This window comes from Phyllostomus discolor, chromosome 1 (assembly GCF_004126475.2).
Source record: "Phyllostomus discolor isolate MPI-MPIP mPhyDis1 chromosome 1, mPhyDis1.pri.v3, whole genome shotgun sequence".
In the NCBI taxonomy this organism is placed as follows: domain Eukaryota; kingdom Metazoa; phylum Chordata; class Mammalia; order Chiroptera; family Phyllostomidae; genus Phyllostomus; species Phyllostomus discolor.
This window is the reverse complement of record NC_040903.2, coordinates 114,002,318-114,024,978: the sequence shown is the minus strand read 5'-3', so window position 1 is coordinate 114,024,978 and position 22,661 is coordinate 114,002,318. Positions and strand designations below refer to the sequence as shown.

Genomic DNA, 22,661 nt, shown 5'->3' with positions numbered 1-22,661 from the left:
TCTGTCTCCCTCTCTGCACCAGGTCTGCAGTCGAGCAGCTGGGGCCCCGGAGGGCTTGAAGCCTTTTCACAGCGATGGCGGAGAAGCGGCCACAGGGCCCCCTGGGGCCCATGCTCTACGGCAAGCTGCCCCGTCTAGAGGCCAACTCTGGACCCCGGCACAGCTTGGCTCCCTCTGCTGCTAACCAGGACCCCTGCAACTACAAGGGTGCCTACTTCTGCCCCATGGAGGGTGCTGCCAAAGCAGGGCCAGAGCGGTTGGCATCCTGGACCCGGTACCCACCTTTGTGTCCTGCCAGCATGGCAGGATCCCCACTTCGGGAAGACAGCCTGTTGGCCAGCTGTCTGCTCTATCGCCCACCGGCAGGAAGCTCTGAGAAGGTGCAGGACTCTGGCCCTGGTGAGCTCCTGCCCTTCAGTCCCCAGGCTCATTCCTACCCATGCCCCCCGCTGGCAGCACCCAAACCCGTCTATCGCAGCCCTCTGTGTTATGGGCTCTCGGCTTGCCTGGGGGAAGGGGCGGCGAAGAGGTCATTGGATGTTGATTGGACACTGATGGCTGGGCCCCTGTTACCCCCTGCCGATGCACCTTGTTCTCTGACCCTGGCTCCTGGCAAGGGTCAGTCCCTGGATGGCACCTTCTTGCGTGGAGTGTCAGTTGGGGGATCTGGCAAAGACTCCTCAGGGAGCTTCTCCCCGTGCCAGGCATTCCTGGACAAGTATCAGACCGTCCACAGCACGGGCTTCCTGGCCTCCAAGTATGCAGGACCTTATTCTGGGGACCCCAAGCAGTCATTGTCTGAGGGACCTCCCAGTCCTTGGACCCAGCTGGCCCAACCCTTGGGGCCAGCCTACCAGGATACAGTGCCCTCCCACTACCCACTCTCTCCACCTGCACAGGCTCTGTCCTGCCCTCCAGCCTGTCACCACCCAGAGAAGCAGAGCAGCTACAGCTCGGTGCCCCCACTACAGCCTCTGGGAGCCCACAAGGGAGCTGGGTACCTGGCTGGTGGGCTGAGTAGCCCCTACCTGAGGCACCAGACAGCCCAGACACCCTGCATGCCCCCAGTGGGGCTGGACACTTACTCCTATCCCTCTGTTCCCCTCCCAGCACCCTCACCAGGCCTTAAGGTGGAGCCACCTCTTGCTCCACGGTGCCCACTTGACTTTGCCCCCCAGTCACTGGGCTTTCCTTATGCACGGGATGACCTTGTTCTCTATGGGGCATCCCCAGGGCTCAGAGGGACACCACCTTCCCAGAACAGTGTTCAGGCTGTGCCACAGCCCAGCGCCGTCCAGCAAGTGTGCCAGCCCATGAGTGCCAGTCAGCCATGCCCAGAGCCTGTGACTGAAGTACGGGAAACTCAGGAGACCATGTGGCTGCCGAGCTGCAGGAAAGAACAGCTCCAGCCCCAGCTCAAAGAGCACCCTAGGGCACCCATTGTCATTGGAGATAGTCCAGTTCCCCGCACCCCCCCAGCACTCCCATCCTGTGCCCAGGAGCACCGGTCTGTTCTAGACAGCCAGGGCACGCTGTCCCCTGGCTCTCCACCCATGCCCATCATCGACAATGTCTTCAGCCTGGCCCCCTACCGTGACTATCTAGATGTGCAGACACCCGAGGCTGCCTCTGAGCCTGATGCGGCCCAACCCCCCAAGGACAGCCATGACCAAGACTCCAGGGAGACTCCGCCTGCCCAGGAGGCCCCTTTAAGGGAGCGTTGCTCACTTAGGGAGGAAGTGGCACTGGACTTGAGTGTGAAGAAACCCATGGCAGAGGCTCCTCCTGTCAAGGTCCCCAGTCCTGCGGCAGACCCCGAGCTCCCTGTAGCCGTGGGTGTGCCGGGCGCAGGGAGCACAGTCTCAGAATTACCTGGGTTGCCAGTGACCACTGAAGCCACCCCAAAGACCAACTTCCACAGCTCTGTGGCCTTCATGTTTCGAAAATTCAAGATCCTCCGGCCAGCACCTTTGCCTGCAGCCATGGTCCCATCCGTGCCCACCTCGGTCCCTGCCTCTGACCAGCCTGCACCCACCTCTACATCCATGCCCATTGGACTGCAGATTCTCACCCAGCCCTTGCCTGTGGCCTGCTTTGACCTGGCGCTGCCCAGTTCTCCAGCTGTATCTGTGGCCGCCACAGCCCCTACTGTGGCTCCATCACATGCTGCAGCCCAGGCTCCAACTCCAGCTTCTACCCCTGTCACAGTGGACTCCCCAGAGCAATACTTTGCAGGGCTGCATGAGTCCCTGTGTGATGCCATCTCCGGCTCAGTGGCCCACTCCCCACCCGAGAAGCTGCGCGAATGGCTGGAGACAGCTGGGCCGTGGGGCCAGGCAGCGTGGCAGGACGGCCAGGCTGTGCAGGGGCTGCTGGGCAGGCTGCTGTCCCAGCTGCAGCGCTTCGTGTGCACACAGCAGTGCCCCTTCCCCCACGTCGTGCGGGCTGGCGCCATCTTTGTGCCCATCCACCTGGTGAAGGAGCGGCTCTTCCCAAGGCTGCCGCCTGCTTCTGTGGACCACGTGCTGCAGGAGCATCGGGTGGAGCTGCGACCCACCACACTGTCAGAGGAGCGGGCGTTGCGGGAGCGGGCCCTGCGTGGCTGCACCTCGCGCATGCTGAAGTTGCTGGCGCTGCGCCAGCTGCCCGACATATACCCTGACTTGCTGGGCCTGCAGTGGCGTGACTGTGTACGCCGCCAGCTGGGTGAGCATGGGGCAACCCCAGTCGCCACCGAAAGCTGTGTGAGCGAGTGACAGGTGTGTGGGTTGTATGAGTGCTCACAGCCAGGGACTGAGGGATTCCCGGGCCTCTGGAAAGGTCAGGGAGGCCCTAGAACCTGGGAGGGGTGGGGGAGGGCATGGGGATAGCTAGCCTTCCAGGGTGGGCTCTGTGGACCCCCATCCTTCTTTACCCCCTGTGTCAATGACAGCCTTTATAGCCTCTCCATAAGCTGCTGAGCATGCCAACTACTCTGTCCTCATGGAAATGCTTTCTTGGCCATCCTGGCACTGCATCCTCCTGGGTCCCCCTCCCTCCTCTGCTGTTTCTTCTGTAATTTGCTGCAGGCTCCTCTGGATTCTGGGACTCTGCCCAGGCCCTGTTTATTATCTGAGGTCATTTCCCCCTGTCTGTCTCTCCCAGCCTTCCTACTTCTGAGCTCCAGCCCTAAATTACCCACTGCATGCTGGGCTTCTGCACCTGGCTGGTGACTCTCTGACCCTTAAGTCCTCCCAGGCCACACTCCTTAGCTTTTCCCTAAGCTCATTTCCCATCCCAGAGAACAGTACCTCCTCTCGTCCAGTGCCTCCTTCCTGAACCTCAGCAGGGGTGTCCCCCCACAACATCATTGCCTTCCGAATGCATGGTTTCATCTTCCCAGGTATTTGCATTCATGGAAGTGTCCCAGTAAGTTGGGATCTTGTTTTGCAGTTATCTTTTCCCAACTAACTTGTGCTCATCACTCTCCAGCATGCTGTGTGCCGTTCAGAGCACCACCTGATCAGCTCAGGTGGCTTGACCTCACCCTGAGGGGGGCTTGTGGTCTCTTGTGTTGGGCACCATCTCACTTCTTCCTCCAGGACTTTGGTGGTAGTGCCCAGTGGTATCTGTTGCTGCCTCTTCTACCTCAGGAGATCTCGAGTTAAGGCCTGCTGTGTCTTTCTCTTCTTGCTTCGTTGCCTTCTCACCACCCAGCCTCTGTCCAGCTGTATCTCTATAGAAGTGTTCCTCGCCCCCTCCTCATCCTGGCAGCCTTGCCCTGGGCCCTTACCTGGTGCAAGCTCCAGGTCGGGTAGAGGAGGGGTAGAAGAAATGATGGGCAGGTGTGAGGCCTGGCATTTGGGTGATGAAACTGCTGACCTCTGAGCACTTAAGAAGTTGGGGCATTTGACCTAATGGGGCACACACAGTGTTAGTGGGAGCGTTCTATTCTGAGAGAGACACAGCGATATGTTGGACATTGTGCGGAGGCTGCCCAGCCCTATCTTCCCCCCATACAGTTGGGCTCTCTGGGGCCCAGAAATAGACAGGTCCATTTTTCCTGGGCTGCGTGCTGGACAGTGGGACCCAAGGCACTTCATCGTCCCCTTCTGTTCTGACTGGGGCTGCAAGAGTTTGGGGCTGAGAAAATGACCGGGGTCCAGTTTCCTGCTGCTAGCTAGGTTTTAGTACCCCTGTCCCCACTCCTTTCTTGACCTTTGGGCCCTCCCCTCAGCTTCGTGGTGCCGCCTTCTGTGGTGTCCTTAGGACAGTGCTGCCCTGGCCACCTCTCTTCAAGTGGCTCTGCTTTTGGTCAAGAGTGCCCTCCCATGCCCACTGATGCTCCCTCCAGGCTCTGCTTGCAGGGTAGCCCCTGTGGGGCTTAGCTCCTGCCCTGGTGGCAGTGTGGCAGGAAAGGACTCTGAAGTGTGGCCCTCCCTCTGTCAGGCCCCTTTCCTCTTGTCTTGCACCAAACAGCTTCTCCTGAGCAGTGCCCTCATCAGGGAGAGCTCTGGTATTACCTGGGGGAAAGCATGCCCTCTCACCTTAATGGTTTGGCCAGCAGGCATGTGCAGGGAACATGGTCATGGTTTCTGTGACGCTACTGTGGTTACCCTGGCCTGGAACAGAGTGGGACAACTGGTCTAGATAACTTGGGGGGCCAGGGTCTGGGGCTGTCGGGGTCTGTAGCATGACTGTATGTTTATTTCCCAGGTGACTTTGACACTGAGGCTGGATATGTGCCATCCTCAGAACCCACCATGGCCAGAGATGAGCCAGACAGCCTCTCCCTGGCTCAGAAGTCACCCATCCCCAAGGCCAGGAAGCTGGGGAGGAAGCCACCAACTCCTGGCCCGGAGAAAGCAGAGGCGACTGCTGGGGGAGAGTCCCACGGTGCCTCACCTGCCCCTGATGCCAGCGCCAGCCTACCCAGCCCCACACTGAGGGCCCGCTGCCGAAGACTGCTGGCAACCGCCTGGCTTAATGGCCTGGCACTGCCCACTTGGGGCCACAAGGCCTCAGGAGCAGCCCTGCCCTCGCCCCGCCCACAGCTCTTGAGCGGCCAGAGCCATCACCTGTAGCACTGGTGGCTGGTGCTGTTTGGACAGCTACTGTTTGGTAATCACTCTCTCTATCCCTCCCTCCAGCTGGCCAGCTGCCCAGGAGAGGAGGGGAGATGCCCTTGGAGTGCTTCTCACCTGGCCCTGCTCTCCACCAGGCCAGGCTGGGAGTCCCTGGACTAGTAACTTGAGGGCCTTTATTAGAAAGGACTACTTTCCATCTTTAGAGAAGACATGTGTGCTTTGGAGTTCCACCAACCAGGGCCCGGATCCTAGCTCCTTGCTGTGTAACTGGCAAGTCACTTCCTCCCTTGAGCCCTTAGTTCCCCGTTTGTAAAGCAACAACATAGCCTACCTCACAGGGTTGTGCAGGGGTGACACCTGGCACACACCCGTCAGGGTTCGCTCCCTGCTTCCTCCCCAGGACAAGGGCCCAGCTCCCAGCCTGGGCCTGGGCTATGAGGCTGAGACAGACAACCTCCAGGAAGTTTTTATATGTCATAGGACTTGGTTATCTTGGGGTGGTACAGTGAACACTTTCTAGAGTCATTCCCCAGGAAAGCCTAGAGTTACAGCCCCAGTGTTTGGGCTTGGGTCCTAAACCCCAGCCTGTAGCTCCCTAAGGGAGTCTGCCACCCCCCATCCCCACTACAGGGGTGCAGGGGTATAGCCTGGGGCTGGCATCCTTGTTCTGGGCCTGCTGTTCTCACCCCTGGGAGGTCCCAGGCCTGTCCTAAGTTGATGCCAGTGACTGCCCTGAACTACCAACCTCACCTAGTGCATTATCCCAAGAAAGCTGTATGTCTGCTGGAAGCCGAGCATCTGCAGCGACTAGAAGGGACGGGCTGAGAAACAGCTCAGTGCTGAAAGGTCTCTGAAGATGCAGACTGAGGACTTTGGGGCTCTGCAAGTTGCAGCCCTATCAGCCAGGCCTGCTATGGGTTACCTTCTTGCAGTGCTAAACTGAGCCCAGAGTCTGGCAAGCTAGCCCCTTGGCCTGGTTAAGTTTGTAATAAGGCTGTGGTCCAGGGAGACTCCGCCTGCCCGGGAGGCCCTTTTGAGGACACACTGCTCACTTAGGGAAGAGGTGGCACTGGACTTGAGTGTGAAGAAACTGGCAGAGACTCCTCTTGTCAAGGTCCCCAGTCCTGCAGTGCACTCCGAGCTCCCTGTAGCCGTGGGTGTGCCGGCCGTGGTGTGCCCCGCAGACACAGTCTTGGAGGCAGGCCATTAAACATTAAAGCATATGGGTTGGTTTGGGATATGGGATCTGGCTGTGTGTTGGGGGGTCGTAGATTCTGTGTCTTCACCAGGTGGTTAGCCCTTCGTGGGATTGTTGCAGCTGTCCCTGCTTCCAACCCAGAAGGCTCTCCAGCAGTGTTGCCGCAGCTAGCTCTGGCCATGTGGGCCCTTGTCGCCTACCCACTGGGCAGCCATTTTCCTGCTCAGAAAAGCCCCCTGAAACCCTTACAGGTCCTAGTGGTTGCCGATCTGTAGCCTGCTGCCTGGTGAGAAGCGCTAGTCTTCAGGCCCAAGTGCACATGCCTCTCGGGACTGAGGATGTGTCCCCCAAGGTCTAAGTGGAACAGAACTGTTCCTCACTCCCCATTCCAGTGGTTTGTCCTGCAAAGGGACAGCCCCTCCCACACTTTAGCGGGGCTCTATTCCTGCAGAGGTTTGTTCTCAGGGCTGCTGAGGTGGCTTCCTGGACATGGTTTCCACTCTACTTGCTCCAGGGGCCAGGCCACTGAGGCTGGTCCGATGTGCCTGGCCTTGACTCTAACTTGGGTTTTGCTGAGCGCAGTTATGCCATTCCTCTTGTTCATAGCTACATTGTGACTCCCATAGCCAGAGCCTGGTCTTGTGCTGGACCAGGGTTCGAGTGGCAGCATTTGCCCCTGGTAATGGACAGGTGGGGAGATAGGCACAACCCGGGGAAAGGGTGCTGTGGAAGCTCAGGAGGGGCCTGTCCTAGTCTGGGGATGAGAAGGTGTCATAGGTCCCAGAAGTGTCTCTGCCTGGAGTGGGTCTTGAAGACCAGCAGAACAAGGTGGGTGAGAGCCATTGTGAAGGGCAGTGAGTCGAACAGCAGTACGGAGGCCTAGAGGAGTGTTTGGGAAAGGGGGTACCCTGGTTGGCACTCAGGGACCCCAACAGGAGGGGTGGGGTCAGAAGACATTATTCCAGTTCCAGCCTGTTGCAGTGCATTCAGTCCTGGAACCTGGAGAATGGGATGTGGTCTGTGTCTGCAGCAAACTCCAGTGTAGAAACTTAGAGTCGAAGCTGCTTAGACAGGACTGGGACACGGGTGGAATTACTCTGAATCTCCTGGCCAAGGGCAGCCTCACCCACCTCACTGCCAGGGTCATACTGGCTTTGGCTGTTTGTTAACTTCTTTATTTTCTCTTTTCCTTCCTTCTCTTTTTTCCTCTCCTTCCCCTCTTCCTTACACACTTATTGTGCCCCTGTTCCCTGACAGGCATACATTGAGCTAATGTTACCATGGTTACAGGGTGGGTTCTGAGCCTCGGCATCTGTCCACTTGTGTCCTACAGGACCATGATGATGCAGAGGCTGGGTTAGAGTCCTGTGGGGCTGGACGTGTTGGGAGGAGGTAGCTGCCCCCGTGGCACACCTCTGTCCTAGGAGCCCCGGTCGGAGGCCTCTGCTGAGGGGAGGGCTCTGGCAGTGTCCTGGGGCCCCGCCTAAGGTGGCGGGGCAGAACAGAGCTGCCCAAGGTTCCTGCCCGAGGGAGGCAGCACCGCAACACCACCCCCCCACCCCCCACCCCCGCTTTCTCACCGAGGCCATTCCACTCTTTGGTGAGAGCGCTGACTTGTAGGGGCCGAGGGCAAGGAAGGTGTGCTGGTGCTGTGCCCCCACCACCCTCGCACGAACGGGACCCCTCAGCCTTGGTTGAATGTGTTTCTCTGGCCCCACGGTGCCTCTGTGATTGTCCCAGGCTTCCGGGCAGGGCTGCTCCCAGGCAGGACCTCAAACAAGATCACCTGGAAAATGGTCTTCAGGGCCCAGGCATCTGAATTTTTAATGAAACTGCCAGAGTGATTCCGAGGTGTTCAGGAACCTATTTTGAGTGATTTGGACCATCCCTTCTAGGTTAGATAGGGAAACGGAAGTCTAGGAGCAGTGCTGATGGTCACATCAAGGCAGGGGCTGTGCCAAGGCCCGAGCCAGTCCTGAGGGTTCTGGGCCAGCTGGGAGCCGGGAGGTGAAACAACTGCACCAGCTCCACCTCCGGCACCTCGCCCAGGCCTGCCCCGGCTGGGCTTGCTCTCTGCCTCGGGTGGCCTTGCTAGGCAACGTGTGGGTCTCTTGCCCTGAGCTAATTAGAGGAGGGTGGCACTCAAGGCTCCCGCCCGAGTGAGGCCCTGCCTCCTGGCAGCACCCGGGGCCCAACCAACTGGCTTGGCTGCTGGGAGTTAATCCTGAGAAGAGTCGAGTGAGACAACCCTGGAGGGAGGAGAGCAGGGCTGTGCCTGGGTTTGATTACCAACACCCTTGGTAGCATCCAGGTGCTTCCTGCCCTTGCTTGTTCTCACTGGTGTTTCCCTCGGCTCCTCAGGGGACTGGAGCAGGGTCCACCTGACCTGACCGAATGTGTCTCTCCTGACCCCACAGTCCTCTGTAAAATGGAAGTGGTGCCTCCAGCCCATGGGGCCGAGTACCAGCCTGTCAGCTGCCCCTGAGGCCCAGCTGAGGAAGCCTGAGGCAAGTGGGTAGGAGGAAAGCCATGGGGGGTGCTCCAGCCTGTGGGCATTGAGCCTACTTCTGGCTGTTCTTTAGGCGTGTCCCTGGTAGCTCCTCTAGTCCCCAACCCCAGGGGGAGCCCCTGGCCCAACCCTCCCAGGCTCCAAGGCAGGGTGGGCATAGCACAGCCCCTTTCATCTCCTGGGCTGGACACAGCCCCTGGACGGGGCTGGAGCTGGCAGGCAGGTGGGAGCTTCTTGGGTACACTGTTGTCTCTGTAGGGACTCCAGCCCTGACCTTCTAGCCACCGCCCCTCCGAGTCTCCTGCGTCATTGGAGGTATCCACCTCATCTGGCACGACACCCCCTGCATTGCCCTGGTCTGCTCCTTGTGCCTCTAGCGCCCCTGCCTGTGTCCCAGAGAGACCCAACTCTCAAGCCCCCCGTGTCTTCTTGTGGGCAGTGAGAAGGGGGTATGCCCCTGGGAAGGGGGTGTTGAGACCCTGAGTCCCTTGGAAGGACCTGAAGAGGCCCCTTGTGGGTCTTAAGATTACCAGGTCTGGCAGAGGGTCCCTTGCCTTCTCACTAGCCCTGGGACAGTCACGTACAGACCCTTTTCTTCTCAGATGGGGCACTGGGGCCAAGGCAGCCTCCTCTCCAGGCCCTCACTGTAGCTCCGAGCTCCTCTCCTACCTGAAGTTCAGAGCCTGGGACTCAAAGCAGGGCTGCTGCTTCTCCTCAAATCCTACAAACCTCCCTGACCCAACCCCCACCCTTTCAGAGGGACAGGACCTCTGCCCGTCTTTTGTCTGCTGAACTCGGTCCTTCCTCTTGAGTGTCCTCAAGTGAAGTCTAGGCTCCCATCCACCCTGAGTGGCAAGAGACCCTGGAGACTGCTCCTGCTCAAGGGGACCTACGCCCCACCCCCCAGACTTGGGCCCCGCCTATCTTTTCATGATTCTTGGCATTTCCCCCATGTGGGAGAGCCAGGGTAGACCTGTCCAACTTTTCCTACCCTTGAACTTGCCACCACTAGCCCTGAGGACATACCAGGACCCAGCTTACAGAGGCCAGGTCTTCCTTACCCCCGCCTGCCACTACCCAGTGTCCTCGAGTCCCTGAGGTGGCAAGGCTCCCCAGCCGCTACGGCACTGGTCCTTGCTGGATCTGCCTGGTGCTTCCTCAACGCTGACCCAGCCCACTGGGTGTCGCTTTTCCCTGGCTTCTGGAGCCCAGTCCTCTCCAGCTGTTGCCAGCCTGGCGCCTTCTCCCACACCTGTGAGGGCTGTTTCACCTGGAGTTAGCTTACCCCTGTCCCAGCCTCATGGGCACTGCTGGCCCCACACCCCTAGGCTCCTCCAGCGTTCCTCAGGACTGGTGGGGAGCCCTCTCCTGGCTCGGCTGGTGCCACGCTCTGTACAACAGCCTGGCTTTCCAAGGAGCCCCAGCAGGTAGCCCTGTTCTCTTGGAGCCCTCAGGCCCGTCTGTGACGTGGGCTCCACCCCTCCAGCGGAGCCCACTCCTGCAGAGGAGGCGCTGAGGCTTCTGTACCACTCCCTCGCTCACCGGCTCCCTCCCGGGATCCCCTCTGGAGCCTGGTGCCAAAGACCTCAGGACAGAGCCCAATCCCTCTTCGCCGTCACCAATGGGGGCTTTGTCTGTCACGGCCCCTGACTGCTGGGGGACCCATGCCAAGGCCCCGACCCACAGCCCCCTCCTTACTGACCACTGCCCCTTCCACAGGGTGGACCCTTAACTTCCTGGACAGAGGCATAATGACCCTCAACATGTTCTTCTCAAGCAGATAGACTGGTTAGCACCAGGCTTTGGCCATCTGGGCTGAGCTGGGCAGCAGAGTGTCTCCAAGGCTACCTGGACAGAAGGACTCACTCAGTCCTGAGGAAGCAATGCTCAGCCCCTGCCATGTTCCTGTTGGGGGTGTCCCACCCCAGGACCCAGCTCCCCTCCCCCCATGGCTGCTGAGAATCCCCCATGCTGACTCACCCCGGGGGTTGTGGAGAGCACCGCAAGAGACCACAGACAGCTGGAAAGAGTGCCCACTATCTCTGCCCCCCATCAGATGGAGCTCACTTTGGCAGGAGGGAACATGGCCTGGGGGGAGACTACAGGTCCCCTTTTCCCCGCCCATGGTGGGCAGGCTCTCAGCTCAGGAGTCTGACAGGAAGACAGAACTGCCCCAGTCCAGGCCTACTTCTTCCCTCAAGCAGAGCCCCCTCCATATTGGTCTTCCCAGCCGGCCCACAGGCCCAGAGCCCCAGTGACGTCTGGGTGGCCTGTGTCCCCTCCCACTGTGTCCTCTGCCCTCGAGTGGAGCCTGGCTCTAGTCCTGGCCTGGAACTTGGTATGAACCCTGAGAACGAAGACACCTTTGTCCCACCAAGAAAAGCTCCTGGTGGCTAACTGCACTCAAATTTAAAAACAAAAACAAAAACAAAAAACAGAGCCTGGCAGCCATTTCTACACAGGGACTTCTCAAATCAAGTGCACCTCAGGGAGAGGCTTGCACTGAACTGCCTGCCTGCCTGCACTGTTTCTGCCATCTGAACCGGCCCTTACAAAGAAGTTCCTAGAGTCCTATTTCAACCAATAGGAGTGAGGCTTTCCCCATCCAATTTGAGCTATGTAGCAATGATCATTCTGAGTAGCTCTATTCTGACCAATCAGGAAAGTGCTTTTTGGACCAATTAAACTGTGAGGATTTGGAGTCCTTATCTGCATGAGGACAGACTAATCAGGGACCAGGGGCAGGGACTTCTGTCTATATAAGCCAGCTTCCCTCTGACTTGGGTAGTGCACGTTTTCTTTCCGCCAAAGACTAAAGACTAGACTCTGTTTCCCTGACTGAGTTGGAACACTGAACGTGTCTCACTGGAGCAGAGCAGAGCAGACCAGCACAGGCCCAAGCAGACCATCAAAGAACAGAGCAGAGCTCTGTAGCCAGACAGGGGCCTGGCCCCAGGGCTGCCTCACAGCCATGCTGTTTTCACACTGGTGCTGTATCGCAGTTGATCTATTTGCCCTGAATAAACTTTCATTCTTCACTGTACCCCAAATTGGAGACCCTCATTGGTGTTGAATTGGTGCAAAAACCATCAGTTGACATTGGAGGACAGGTACTATGCTAGAGGCCTCAGGTCTGACCCCAGGACTCCCATGCTCCTGTCCACTTTTGTTTCACGCACATCACCTGTGCATAGCTGATGAGTCCAGGCTCTGTCAGTTCCTGGCAGCTCAGCTGGAAAGTCACACCGACAGTAAGGAGAGTAATGCCATCTGAGTTATTAGCCAATATGGGGAGAAGCCCGGTTTGTGGGTAGGTGGAAGAGGGCCTAAGGCAGAATATCTGGGGGTTCCTCTCTCTGCTTACTTCCTTTCTCTTTGGCCCACAAAGAAGGCAGTTTCCCCCACATCTCCTCCTCTGCCCCCAGCGCACGCAACACTGCCCTGGTCTTTCCCTGTCTAGGACATACTCCCCTGTCTCCCTGTAAGACTGATGACTTTACTTTGCCCTGGTGTCCACGTGAGATGCAATTATCTCAACTAAGAGGGTCAACTGAGAAGCAGAAAGGTGGACTGGGCCCTCCATGGCCCAGCTCTGAATGGCAGAATCGAGACCAGCCCTTTCCTGGGTGGTCACGCCCAGTAGATGCCAAGCTTGGAGAATTCCCTCTTACCAGTCTTCTCTCCTCAGTTCAGATGCATGCTGTGCTCCACGCCCAGCTTTGTAGAAATCCACAGTTTGTGTCTAGTAAGTCTCCTTGGCTACATGGGGCTGGGTGGGACGCCTAGGCCTAGGGGATGGAGCCCTGCCCAGCGTAGGCCCTGCCAGCCTTTCGAACCCCTTCCTAGCTGGGGAGCGGCCTGGACTTTCACTGCTACTGATGCCTACTGACTGAGTCCTCTCCACACCTGCTCCCTACAAGCAGAGGGTGGTCTGGGTGTAGAGCCGGGTAGAGGTCCAGGGGCAGGTCAGGCGTCTGGTACAGGCCCCTGGCACACTGGATGCCCTCCAGCTCAGGCCCCTGGCACACTGGGTGTCAAGGTGTGCTGGTGCATGGGTGCCCACTTCTGGCACGTGGACCTCACCTTGCCGAGCCCCAGTGGTAAGTGGGATGATGCCTGCTGTCTTCTAGAGCATGCTCATCTCTACACTTTGTCTCTCCTCATTTCTCTGGAAGTCCTGAAGATGCCCTTACTCCTCTGTGTGCCCTGGAGCTCAGCTCACACCTTTCCTGCCCCTGAGAACATTTTCCTGAAGGGCTGTTCCCCATCTTCACACCCCTCACCTCAGAGCTTCTGTAGGGTTAAATCCACACTACCAGCCTGGTAGGAAGTGTTCCTAGGGTTGGGTTTTAGGGGATGGCATATGAAGGTCTAGACTAGGATCTAGGCAGCTGTAATTTCCACAGGGCAAGGCCCTCCATTGCCCAGTCTCACCTTCCAGGACAGGCCAAGGCCCTGCTTCCTTTGGTCCTAATTTGACTTCCAAGACAATATCCACAACCCCATGAGATAGAGGGAAAGATCGAGAGGCCTAGTGTGGGGTTGGCCCGGGTCAGAGTCACGAAAACCAAGCAAAGCTCAGGGCTTGGCCCAGGGAAACCTGGGTCCTGTTCAAGCTCCTCCCCAAACCCCATCTGGTTCTGTGCCCTGCTGGGTATAACTTGGAGCACCTGGGGCCCAAGAAGCTGCCTATAACCTTGGTGGTCCTGGGATCAGTGTCATATTCATAGTGAAGGTCAACCCAAACAGGCTGAGCAGCCCCTCCGCCTCCCACAGGCTCTGGGCTGGGAGGACATTTTGCCTCCCACGGAAGCAGAATCAGGAGGGTGGGACAGCCCAGCATCAAGACTCCATAGACTGTCTTCTCCAGGGGTAGCTCTGCCTCCAGGGCTGGGACCCCTTTAATCTGGCCCTTCCCCTATGAATCTTCTGGCCTCAGAGAAAGAAAGCAGCTTGTCCAAGGGCAGAGTGGGACCTCACTCATCAGAGGCTTTCCCCTCCCATCTGGGTGCTAGAGAATCTGGGCAGCCACATCCTGCAGAAGACAGCCCTTCACTTACCGCCATCTCCGGATTCACATCTGGTAAGGGGTAGGAGGGAAAAGGACACTGCGGGTGGGGAGAGGGTCTTCAAGTCCTGCCTTTCCTGCCAACTCTTCTTTCATTTGAGGAGGGGTGGCATGTGGGCTGTAGCATTAGTGGCTTAGACTAGACAAGGCATTCCGCAGGGGTATAACCTGGCCTGGGGCAGGGGGCTCTCATGGGTTTCCTGATCCAGGAGCCCAGAAACGGGCCCATCTTGCTGGAGGTGCTTAGGCCCTGGCCCCTGGGCATTCCCACTCCCAACCCTGGTGGTCCTGGGCATACCCATCCCCGTGGCTGTCACCCCAAGGCAGGCTTTAGCCACCCGTTTCCCCTTGGAGCTTTGAGTCATTGCTCTGGCCACCTTCTAGCCCCAGAATGAACACTCTGCCTGTGGCTCCTGGGCCCTGGACCTGTGGGTCTTCTGTCTTTGGTGAGTCTCCTGGCAGATTCAAGACAGCCTTGTTGGATGTCCCAGGCTGGGTCGGCTCTTCCCAACAGCACCGACACCAGTGAGTCAAGCCTCAGTCAGTGTGCTGAGGGTAGAAATGAGGTCTGACCTAGGTGGACAAGATATCCCAGGACAAGGAGATTTGTCCATGATGTCATATCTGTTTAAGCTCTTGGACCCTGTGGTCTTTTCTTGGCTTTATGAACCCTATACTTGGGACCTGCCTATGGCTACAAGTGCCTCCCCTACCTCAGGCCAGTGTCAGGGCACCTGTGGACCCCGTGCAAGGCCAGGTCTAGAGGGTGTCCCCAGGGGATGCAGGTGCTGACACCCTCAGCCAGCCTGCCAGCCCTCAGAGGCCAGGTCTGGGCCCAGCTGACATCTCCTTGCTTCTGGCCCCCTGCTGTACCTGCTGGGCTCTCAGCTGACCATGACTGTCTTTCCATGTCCTTGACTATCTCCAGCTTATAGAGCCACTTGGCATCACCTCTACTATCGATGTGGCTGCCTCGGTAGGCTTGGGGCTGAGCTTGAGGCAGCCCGGGGCCATGTTCTCCTCTGTGACCGAGCTCCAGTAGTTCCCGTTGGCAGTGGTCTGGTAAGTGGCTGTTTCTTTTCCCCCAAAGGTCATCTGGAGGGGTGTGGGGATGGAGGAAGGAAGGTCAAGCAAGAAATCTGCTTCTGTCTGCCTCCCGAGGTTGGCTGGAGGCAGAGTGCTCATCCCTGCCTGCTGCCCTGTCCAGATGTATTCCAACTCCACCTCTGGGCCCAGGACTTCACCTCATTTTTAGTTTTTGTGCTGGACCTTTGTCCGTAGCAAGCACATCAAAGTCTTCTAGTTGATGATCTGTGTTCCTTAAAATGTAGCCATAATTGTTTGCGTTAGTAACGACCAGAATGGCGTGACAACCGGATAAGTATCAGGCTGGTAAGTGTCAGTTACAAACCATCACCCATCACAAGACCACAGGAGGGTCGAGCGCTGCTGTGTCCTTTGTCCCCATCCCGTCAGTCATCAGGACCCGAGTCACACCACAGGGAGGGGGGGGTCACAGGGTCTGTAGAGGAGGGTAAGCGGTGCAGGACTGCTGGGTCGTTCATCTCTTCTGCTCAGACCCAGTCGTCCCGTAAGCAAATCACCCTGTAAAATTCTGGTATATTCTATGGGGTTGCCAGCTTCGTCCTTCTGTGTGAAGGTACCTTCTCATTACAGTGGCCAGCACACCTGTGTCTCACTGTCAGACATTTCTTCTTTTGCAGGTGCAGCAGGTGGGGCTGAGCTCCTTCCCTGACCCCTTGCAGGTACTGATCCCAAGGAGTGTCATGGGGATAGGCCCCTCTCAGCACTCTCCCTGGCCTTCAGGCCCTGCAGAACCACTGACCCAACCGAAGCTGGACTGGTTGTCCCGAACTGCCATCTGCCAAACCCAGGGCTGCATGCCCCGTTCCCTATTGTGTGTGTGGGAATAGTGTCCCCACCCCCCAGGTTCAGATTCCTGTAAAGCTCCAGCCATGGGGTTGTGTGGTGGTTAAGAGGGCAGGCTCTGGAGTCCCATGGCTGGGGTTTGAGCCCAGCCCTGACACTTTGTGACTTTGGGTAGGTCATTGAACTTCTATGCTTCCCTTTCCCCAGTGGTGAAATGCAGATAACAGCACCTGTTTCACCAGTACCTGATGAGAGTCTGGTTATCAGCATGAACTGAGTTCTGAAGGAGATGGCAGGAGAGTGATTGAGGCAGCACTGCCTTTATTCGCTTGGAGAATGAGGCTTGCTCAGCTCCAGGGCTGCTTTGAGAGGTATACAAGTCTGTGTCACGCTGGTGGTGGGCCATAGGAAGCATGGCCTGCGTGTCCCATCCCACTCACAGGAAGGGTTCCTTAAGAAAGACTCCTTGGGCCCTGGCTTGTGTGGCTCAGTGGATTGAGCACTGGCCTGTGAATTGGATGGTCACAGGTTCCATACCCAGTCAGGGCACATGCTTGGGTTGCTGGCCAGGTCCCCAGTTGGGAGCGTGTGAGAGGCAACTGATCGATGTTTCCCTGGTACATGTCTCTCTCTCTCTCTCTCTCTCTTTCCCTCCCTTCCCCTGTCTCTAAAAATAAAATCTTAAGAAGAAAAGAAAGACTCCTTGCTTCCTTGCTCTTCCGGTCCCCTCCACCAGCCTGATGGACATCTGGCTGGCTCTACTTTCCAGGTGGACCCTTTCTCCTTAAGCGTTGCAGATCTGTCGTGTCTCCTCCGGAGATGCCACATGAGCTCTGTGGGTTTCCTTCCCCCCACTCCTCCCTACAGTGTGTGTACCTCCTAAAAACAGCAGTGCTCACTGGGTGGGTTTGGCCTCTGTCTTCACGCAAGGCCTCCCATGAGGCTCAAGAAGCCTGAGTTGTGAAGGGCCAGAAACTAAAGCTCAGCCTCAGCCCTTAGTCTCTGTCCCTGGTCACCCCACCCCCTTCCCTAGCAGGTTACCTCCAAGGGCTGTAATGGAGGGAGCCTGAGAGAACAATGCTGACATACTCTTCCTCCCTCCCGAAGAAGAGAAATAATAATGGGGATGTGTTAGACATCATGACAGTTGGGGAAGCATCTTCCAGGGTCTCCTCCTCCACCATGGCCTGCCCTTCCCTATAGTCAGAAGTTGTGGAGCATAGAGAGAGGGTCTGGCCTTGGATATGTGCACGTATCACAGTAGAACCTTGGGGGTGGGGGCCAGGGGTAGGGGCCCTTTGGGGTAGGAACGAGAGGTTGCATACTCCAGAAATATAGGACCTGTCACCAGCTGCAGTCAACACCTCCATGATGACTTTGCTGCTGACTCTCTTTGGCATCTTGGTGCCAGCTGCTGTGTTGGCTGGGTTAGGTCTAATCTGTGCCCTGAGCTCCTGGGTCCCCTCACTGGATCTGCTGGCTCTCCTGCATGTCGGGAGGCCTTTGGAGCAGGACTACACTTGAGTCCTTCACCCTCTCCAGATCCTGGGTTCAAAGGCCATCTCCTGCACTGTGACTGCCAAATAGCTCTTACTTTCTGTTGGGCCCAGGAGCTATTGGAGCTTTATAGGTCAAGGCCTTTTCCTCCTGGGTCTGCTCTAGAAGATCACCAAACCTGTTGCACCTGCCACAGCCCCTGCCCCACCCCAACCTCCAACAGGCGGGTAAGAGGCCACTGGGTTTGGCCTCAGTTCCAGACCTCCCAGCCAGGATAGCCTGCTCCATGAACCTGGCAAGCCTTTGTGGTCCCGCACCTTCCCTGGCATAGCCCCTGCACCCAGCAGAGCTGCTTTAGTGTGCGGCAGCCAGGCCTCACCTCAGCCATCAGCTCCCAAGCTGGTCTAAGGCTGCCCAAAGAAGCCCCCATTCCCATCCTTGACACTGTCAGTTGTCTGCCCTCGCCCCTCCTCCTGTAAGCTCCACTCTGGGCATCTCATGCCCTCACATTGGATGACTGTCTAAGCAAATGTCTGGAAACAAAAGCAATTTTTTATACCAACTTCTAAATGCTCCTTGTCATTTAATTTTCCATACTCCAAAAGGACAGCAGTTTCACTTCCTTAAGACAGGCGATACCTCTGGGCCCACGGTGCGGGCCAGGGGCAGGAGAGCCAGCTCTTTCCTGTCCTGTGACCTCTGTGGAGACACAGCCCCACAAAGCTCTAGAGGAGGGATTCCAGCCTGCCGTTGCCACGTTCTGCTCCCCAGGCCTGCAGTGCTGGGCATCTCCAGGGCCTGACGTGAGGACCCCCGGTGCCTCTGTCTTTGTGGACAGGTATGTGAAGTTTGGGCCCTTGCCGCTTTCTCCCCCAACTGCTCCCTCCTCAGTCACAGTGCCCCCTGTGTGAGCACTGGTTGGCATTCCTGCCTCCTCAGCATGGTCCCTGTCACTGCAGAGGGAGAAGGCAGCATGAGGGGAAGCAGAGACTGGGGGCCCTTCACCTGGACCTATGTCCTTGTTCACTGGGGACCACTCGGTGTGGATTTGGAGACTCTAGCACGGCACAAACAAGGCCTTGCCTGTAAGTCTCAACTGGAAAGCCAGGGAGCAGGCAGCAGGCACAAACTCGGTACTAACACCAAGAGTTCCCATGGGGAATCAGGAGGCCTGAACAATACATTGTATCCTCTGGAGTTTGCTTTGCTTTGGTATATCCCTGTTGGTGTGAACCAGATGTTTAAGTTCAAAACATAAGGAGTGAACTCCTTATCTTAGGAAATACACCTTAACAACCACCTGGAGCCAGCATGTCTAACAGACCCTGACCTGAGGCGGATCTCTGTGTGTCTTCAATTGTCATCTATAAATAGTATGTTTTCTATAACTACAGCCTTTGGACATTGACTGATGAGCTATGCATGCATGCTGTATATCCCTGCACATACTGATCCCAATAAAAGTCATTTCAGAGAAGGGCTCGGGGTGTTCTCCACTGCAGGGAATCGCCACCCCCTTTCCCACCGGAACAACAGATTGTGTCCGGGACGACTCATTCTCATCTGCAGCAGCTGGGAGAACTACGAGGAACAGACCCCCGCACCCCCACACACTTGTTCTGTTGTCGTCTGGCTGTGTGACAGGCACCCTCAGTCCTCAAGTGCTGCCATGGCCATAGGAGATGACCCCTTTCCACACTGGGAATGGGGGCAGTCGCCCTTCCAGTGCCAGGGATTAAGGTTTGTTCCTTTGCACTTGGGACATGGCCCTGGGGGTCGCTTAGTGCATTCTTTTGCCCAGTGTCCAGGGCATTTGCACTTAAAGCACATCTGATCCTTGTGCCCTCCACGCCTCTGTGGCTTTCCCAGGTTACCTTGAGGTGGCTGGCTATAGCCACTGTTACCGCTAAGAGCTAATGCAAGTAGCTTGGCCGGTCTCTCCTCTAAGTCTCGAGTGATAAAGACTGAGAAGTCAACATCCAACAGTTGTGCCAAAGGGGTTGGTTTGGGGCCCCTATTTGTAATTTATGAAGTTTCTTACGAATATCAGGGGCTGACTGGGTTATAAAGTGTTGCCCTATTAATACCTGTCCCTCTGGAGAAGATGAGTCTATATTAGTGTAGTTCTGAAAGGCCTCTACCAGTCTGTTGCGGAAGAGTGCAGGGTTCTCTTCCCTGTGTTATTTCCTTAACATTATCATAATTCACTGGCTTTTTGACACAGGCCCTCATTCCAGCCAATAAGCACTGTATCCTGACGGATTTACTTCTGTTTCCTCCTGGTGTGTTATAGTCCCAGTATTACAGAACAAACAAGGGGGGCCCAGGACGATATACTATTATTGAAAAAAAAAAAGCCCCCAGGTCTGTTATGTCCGCCGCCAGAGGAAAGACGTCTCTCAATGCCAGAGATTTGTGAAAAGGAAAGGAAATGTTTATTTAATACTATACAGACTTAAAGTAGTGGCCTAATGTCTTCACCAAAATCCCAAGGTCCCTTAAAACACCCACAAACAGACACCGTCCTTCCTTCCTTCCCCCTTTGCCCAGTCCAGAGTACCGTATCTCAGGAAAGGAAGTAGAAGTCTATGGCTCAGGCAGTCCTCTGGTTCTTCCCAGTTAGTACTCTGTCTTAACTGGGAGACCTCCCTGGGTTCCCGGCACCCTCAGCTGAGTCACCGGGATCTCTGCTAAAACCAGGTGGTTCGCCCTTCTAAAGCTGCGGGGGTCCCCACTCTGGCAAAGCCGTGTGGTTCTCTCTCTCAATGGCTGTCATGTCTGGGTTTAAACCCCCGCTCCAATCTTCCTCTGCAGCACCATTTCCGACTCTTCCTACACTCGGGCACACTTGCCCTCAATCTGCTGTCTTCTCCAGCTTTTCTGGTCACCATCGTGGGTCTGGGCAGGTGTCACCCCATGTCATGGAGCCAATCTTCTCCCAGCTCCCACGCAGGCGCTGTAACTCAGGGGACCTGCCCCCCAGTCCCATCTTGGGAGGAGGTCCCTTTCCATCCCCCTGGCTCAGAGCATGGCCATAGCTATTTAGCATATCTAAGTGACCAGCCAAAGGCTATAGGTATGTTAAATGACCATGCCACGGATTAGCTGCAAAGCTGCCCTGCATGTTCTTGCTCTGTGTGCCCCTTCCCCCAACTCACACCTGTGGGGGAAGGGGTGGAGACATCTTAAAATCTCCTGGACACCTTGAGTTCTGGACCCCATTTCAAATGCCCATTTGGGGTCCCCCCTTAGCTGCACCCTGTAACACCAGTTGGGCTCATGATCTGGGACAGCCTTGGCTGCAGGCCTCGCATTACCGGGGTCTTCAGTAAGCAATTGATCTGCATGTTTGCGGGCCCCTTCCCAAATTAGTTGCTTTTCTTCTGGAGAGCAACGCATAGTTAAAACTATGTAAAGGTCTCTCCAGGCCATATCAAAGGCAAGGGTTAAGATATGGAAGTTATTAATGAAGCACGAGGGATCCTCAGAAAAGTTTTCTAGCCTTTCCTTGCACCGCTGCAGGTGAGCTATTGAGAAAGGCACATGTACCCGAGTAGGGCCTCTGCACCCGCTACTTCTCGCAGAGGCAGGAGGCCAGAAGGAGCAGGGAGATACGAAGCTCCACTCCTAGTGTGTCCCCCCGGACTGGGTTTCTCCTCCTTTGGTAACTTTGGATTTATGGGTGAGTAGGGCGGAGGAGAAGTTGTAGTAGTCGACTTGGGGGTTGAGGTCTCAGGGCTCTGAGGCCTGCTAGGTCCCCCCTGAGAGACAGGTGAGGAAGCCTCCTCTCTGTTCCCCTGGGAGGCAGATGGGAAAGCCTCCCCTGCTCCCCTCTGAGAGACAGGGTGGAATTTAAAAGGGGGTCATCTAGAATGTCATTGGGAGACTCTAAGGTAGATGTTCCCTTCAACCCAGAACAAAGATGGAGCGTGAGATAACACAAGAAAGGCTTGTATGTAGAGAAGCTCCGACCGCTTGCCTAGCCTCCGACGGAATAGATGTGATTGGAGTATGGTGGTGTAATTGCTACTCCCATTTTCAGGCCATGTCTCCCTCTCTCCTAACTTATATTGAAGCCAAGCTGTGTTACACAAGAAAATCAGTCTCTTTTTCTTGAGACACTCAGGGTCAAATTTATCCCAGTTCCTAAGGATGCATCCCAACGGTGATCCTGGGGGGATAGAGGATATATTTCCCATTCGGTCCGTGGTGCACCTAGGAAAAACCCGTCATACTCCTGAGCTTGGAGGGGCATCCCCCGTCACTGCTCCAGGAGTTGACTAGTGGGATGTAGGGCGTCCCCTGTTTTTCCCACCACACAGCTACTAGACATCTCTGGTGACACAATGCTAGGCTTGCCACGGGCTATTTGTACCCCTTTGCTACTGGTGGAATTAGCAGCTTTGACTGAACTGGACCCTTTCTGCAGAGAAAGGCTTTTATAAATTTGGCTCCTCAGCAGCGAGGAGTCAGAGAGGATGACACTAGTCATTTGGTATAATTCCTGTAAGGACTGGAGACCAATACAATACTGCTTAATCTAGTAAGAGAGGTCCCTACTGTGGCCAAGTTTTTGCCACCAATGTGGCTCTGGGTCGCTCCTGTCTCGGGATCTATTGGATTAAAACACAGAAGTTGGGGGAGTGAGCCGGGAAGTAGGCTGAGATGGCGAACTCCAGCCTCAGATGGCAGCTCGGGCTGGAAACGGCCCTATCTAAAGGAGGAAAAAAAACACCATCAGCTTCGGTTTCTCAGAATTACGAAAACTCTGGTGCTGCGGCACTAGTAGCAAGACTACCCTTAGGGCGCCCCGCCCCCCTGCTCCGCTCCGGGCAGAGGCTGGGAAAAAACAAAACAAAACAAAACAAAACAAAAAAACAACCTGGCAGAGATGTCAGGCTCAGGACTCAGGCACAGCTGGAAAAAAAAAGCCTGAGTTTAAAATGTCACCTTTCCCACAGCGCTGGAGAGGCAGGTGCCCCGCTGTTTTGAGTAGGTAGTTAATTACTCTATTGTTTTCAGGACCTACAGTGGCCCCTAGGTCTAGAAGTTTACAGTGTTCTAAAGACTCAGTTCCTCATTTTCCTTTCCGAGTTCTACAGTCATGGAAGGAAGGAGATTTTCCTTCTTTGTACCCTTGTTCCTAGGCAATGTGGGCCTAGTGGGGCCAAGCCCAATATGAAGCTGAAATTGAATGCAAGGCTTGGGTTAGGCAGGTAAGGAACGTCATCACCTCCTGCTGCGCAATAAGGATCAAAGGCATGGTTTTACAGATTAGATGGCTGCTTGGCTAGAAAATAACCACAGCAATTACTTGGTAAAGCAGATGGGCATGAGAGTAGCCAGAGATGCAAATGGAGTGGTCAGAGAAAGGAGAAAGACTCCGGAATGAGGCAAATTCAAACAAAAGGCCTAGTTAGGGGAGCAGAGCCT

At 56.2% G+C, this 22,661-nt stretch overlaps 1 protein-coding gene across 3 annotated transcripts in view; it reads left to right on the top strand.

The window, feature by feature from the left end:
* The window catches only part of C1H15orf39 (chromosome 1 C15orf39 homolog), a 26,958-nt gene extending 4,297 nt beyond the window's left edge, over nucleotides 1-22,661 (top strand). The window contains exons 2-4 of one of the 3 annotated variants that reach the window (XR_004903601.1): nucleotides 23-2,706; nucleotides 4,696-6,237; nucleotides 22,649-22,661. Coding sequence is in view for 2 of the 3 variants with exons in the window: in XM_028505998.2 (XP_028361799.1) it covers nucleotides 75-2,706; nucleotides 4,696-5,063 (3,000 nt within the window). In the remaining variant the exon portion in view is untranslated. Of the gene's footprint in view, nucleotides 1-22; nucleotides 2,760-4,695; nucleotides 6,241-22,648 lie in introns of those variants that run through there. The other 2 variants (XM_028505998.2, XM_036027721.1) reach the window with 2 other exon arrangements.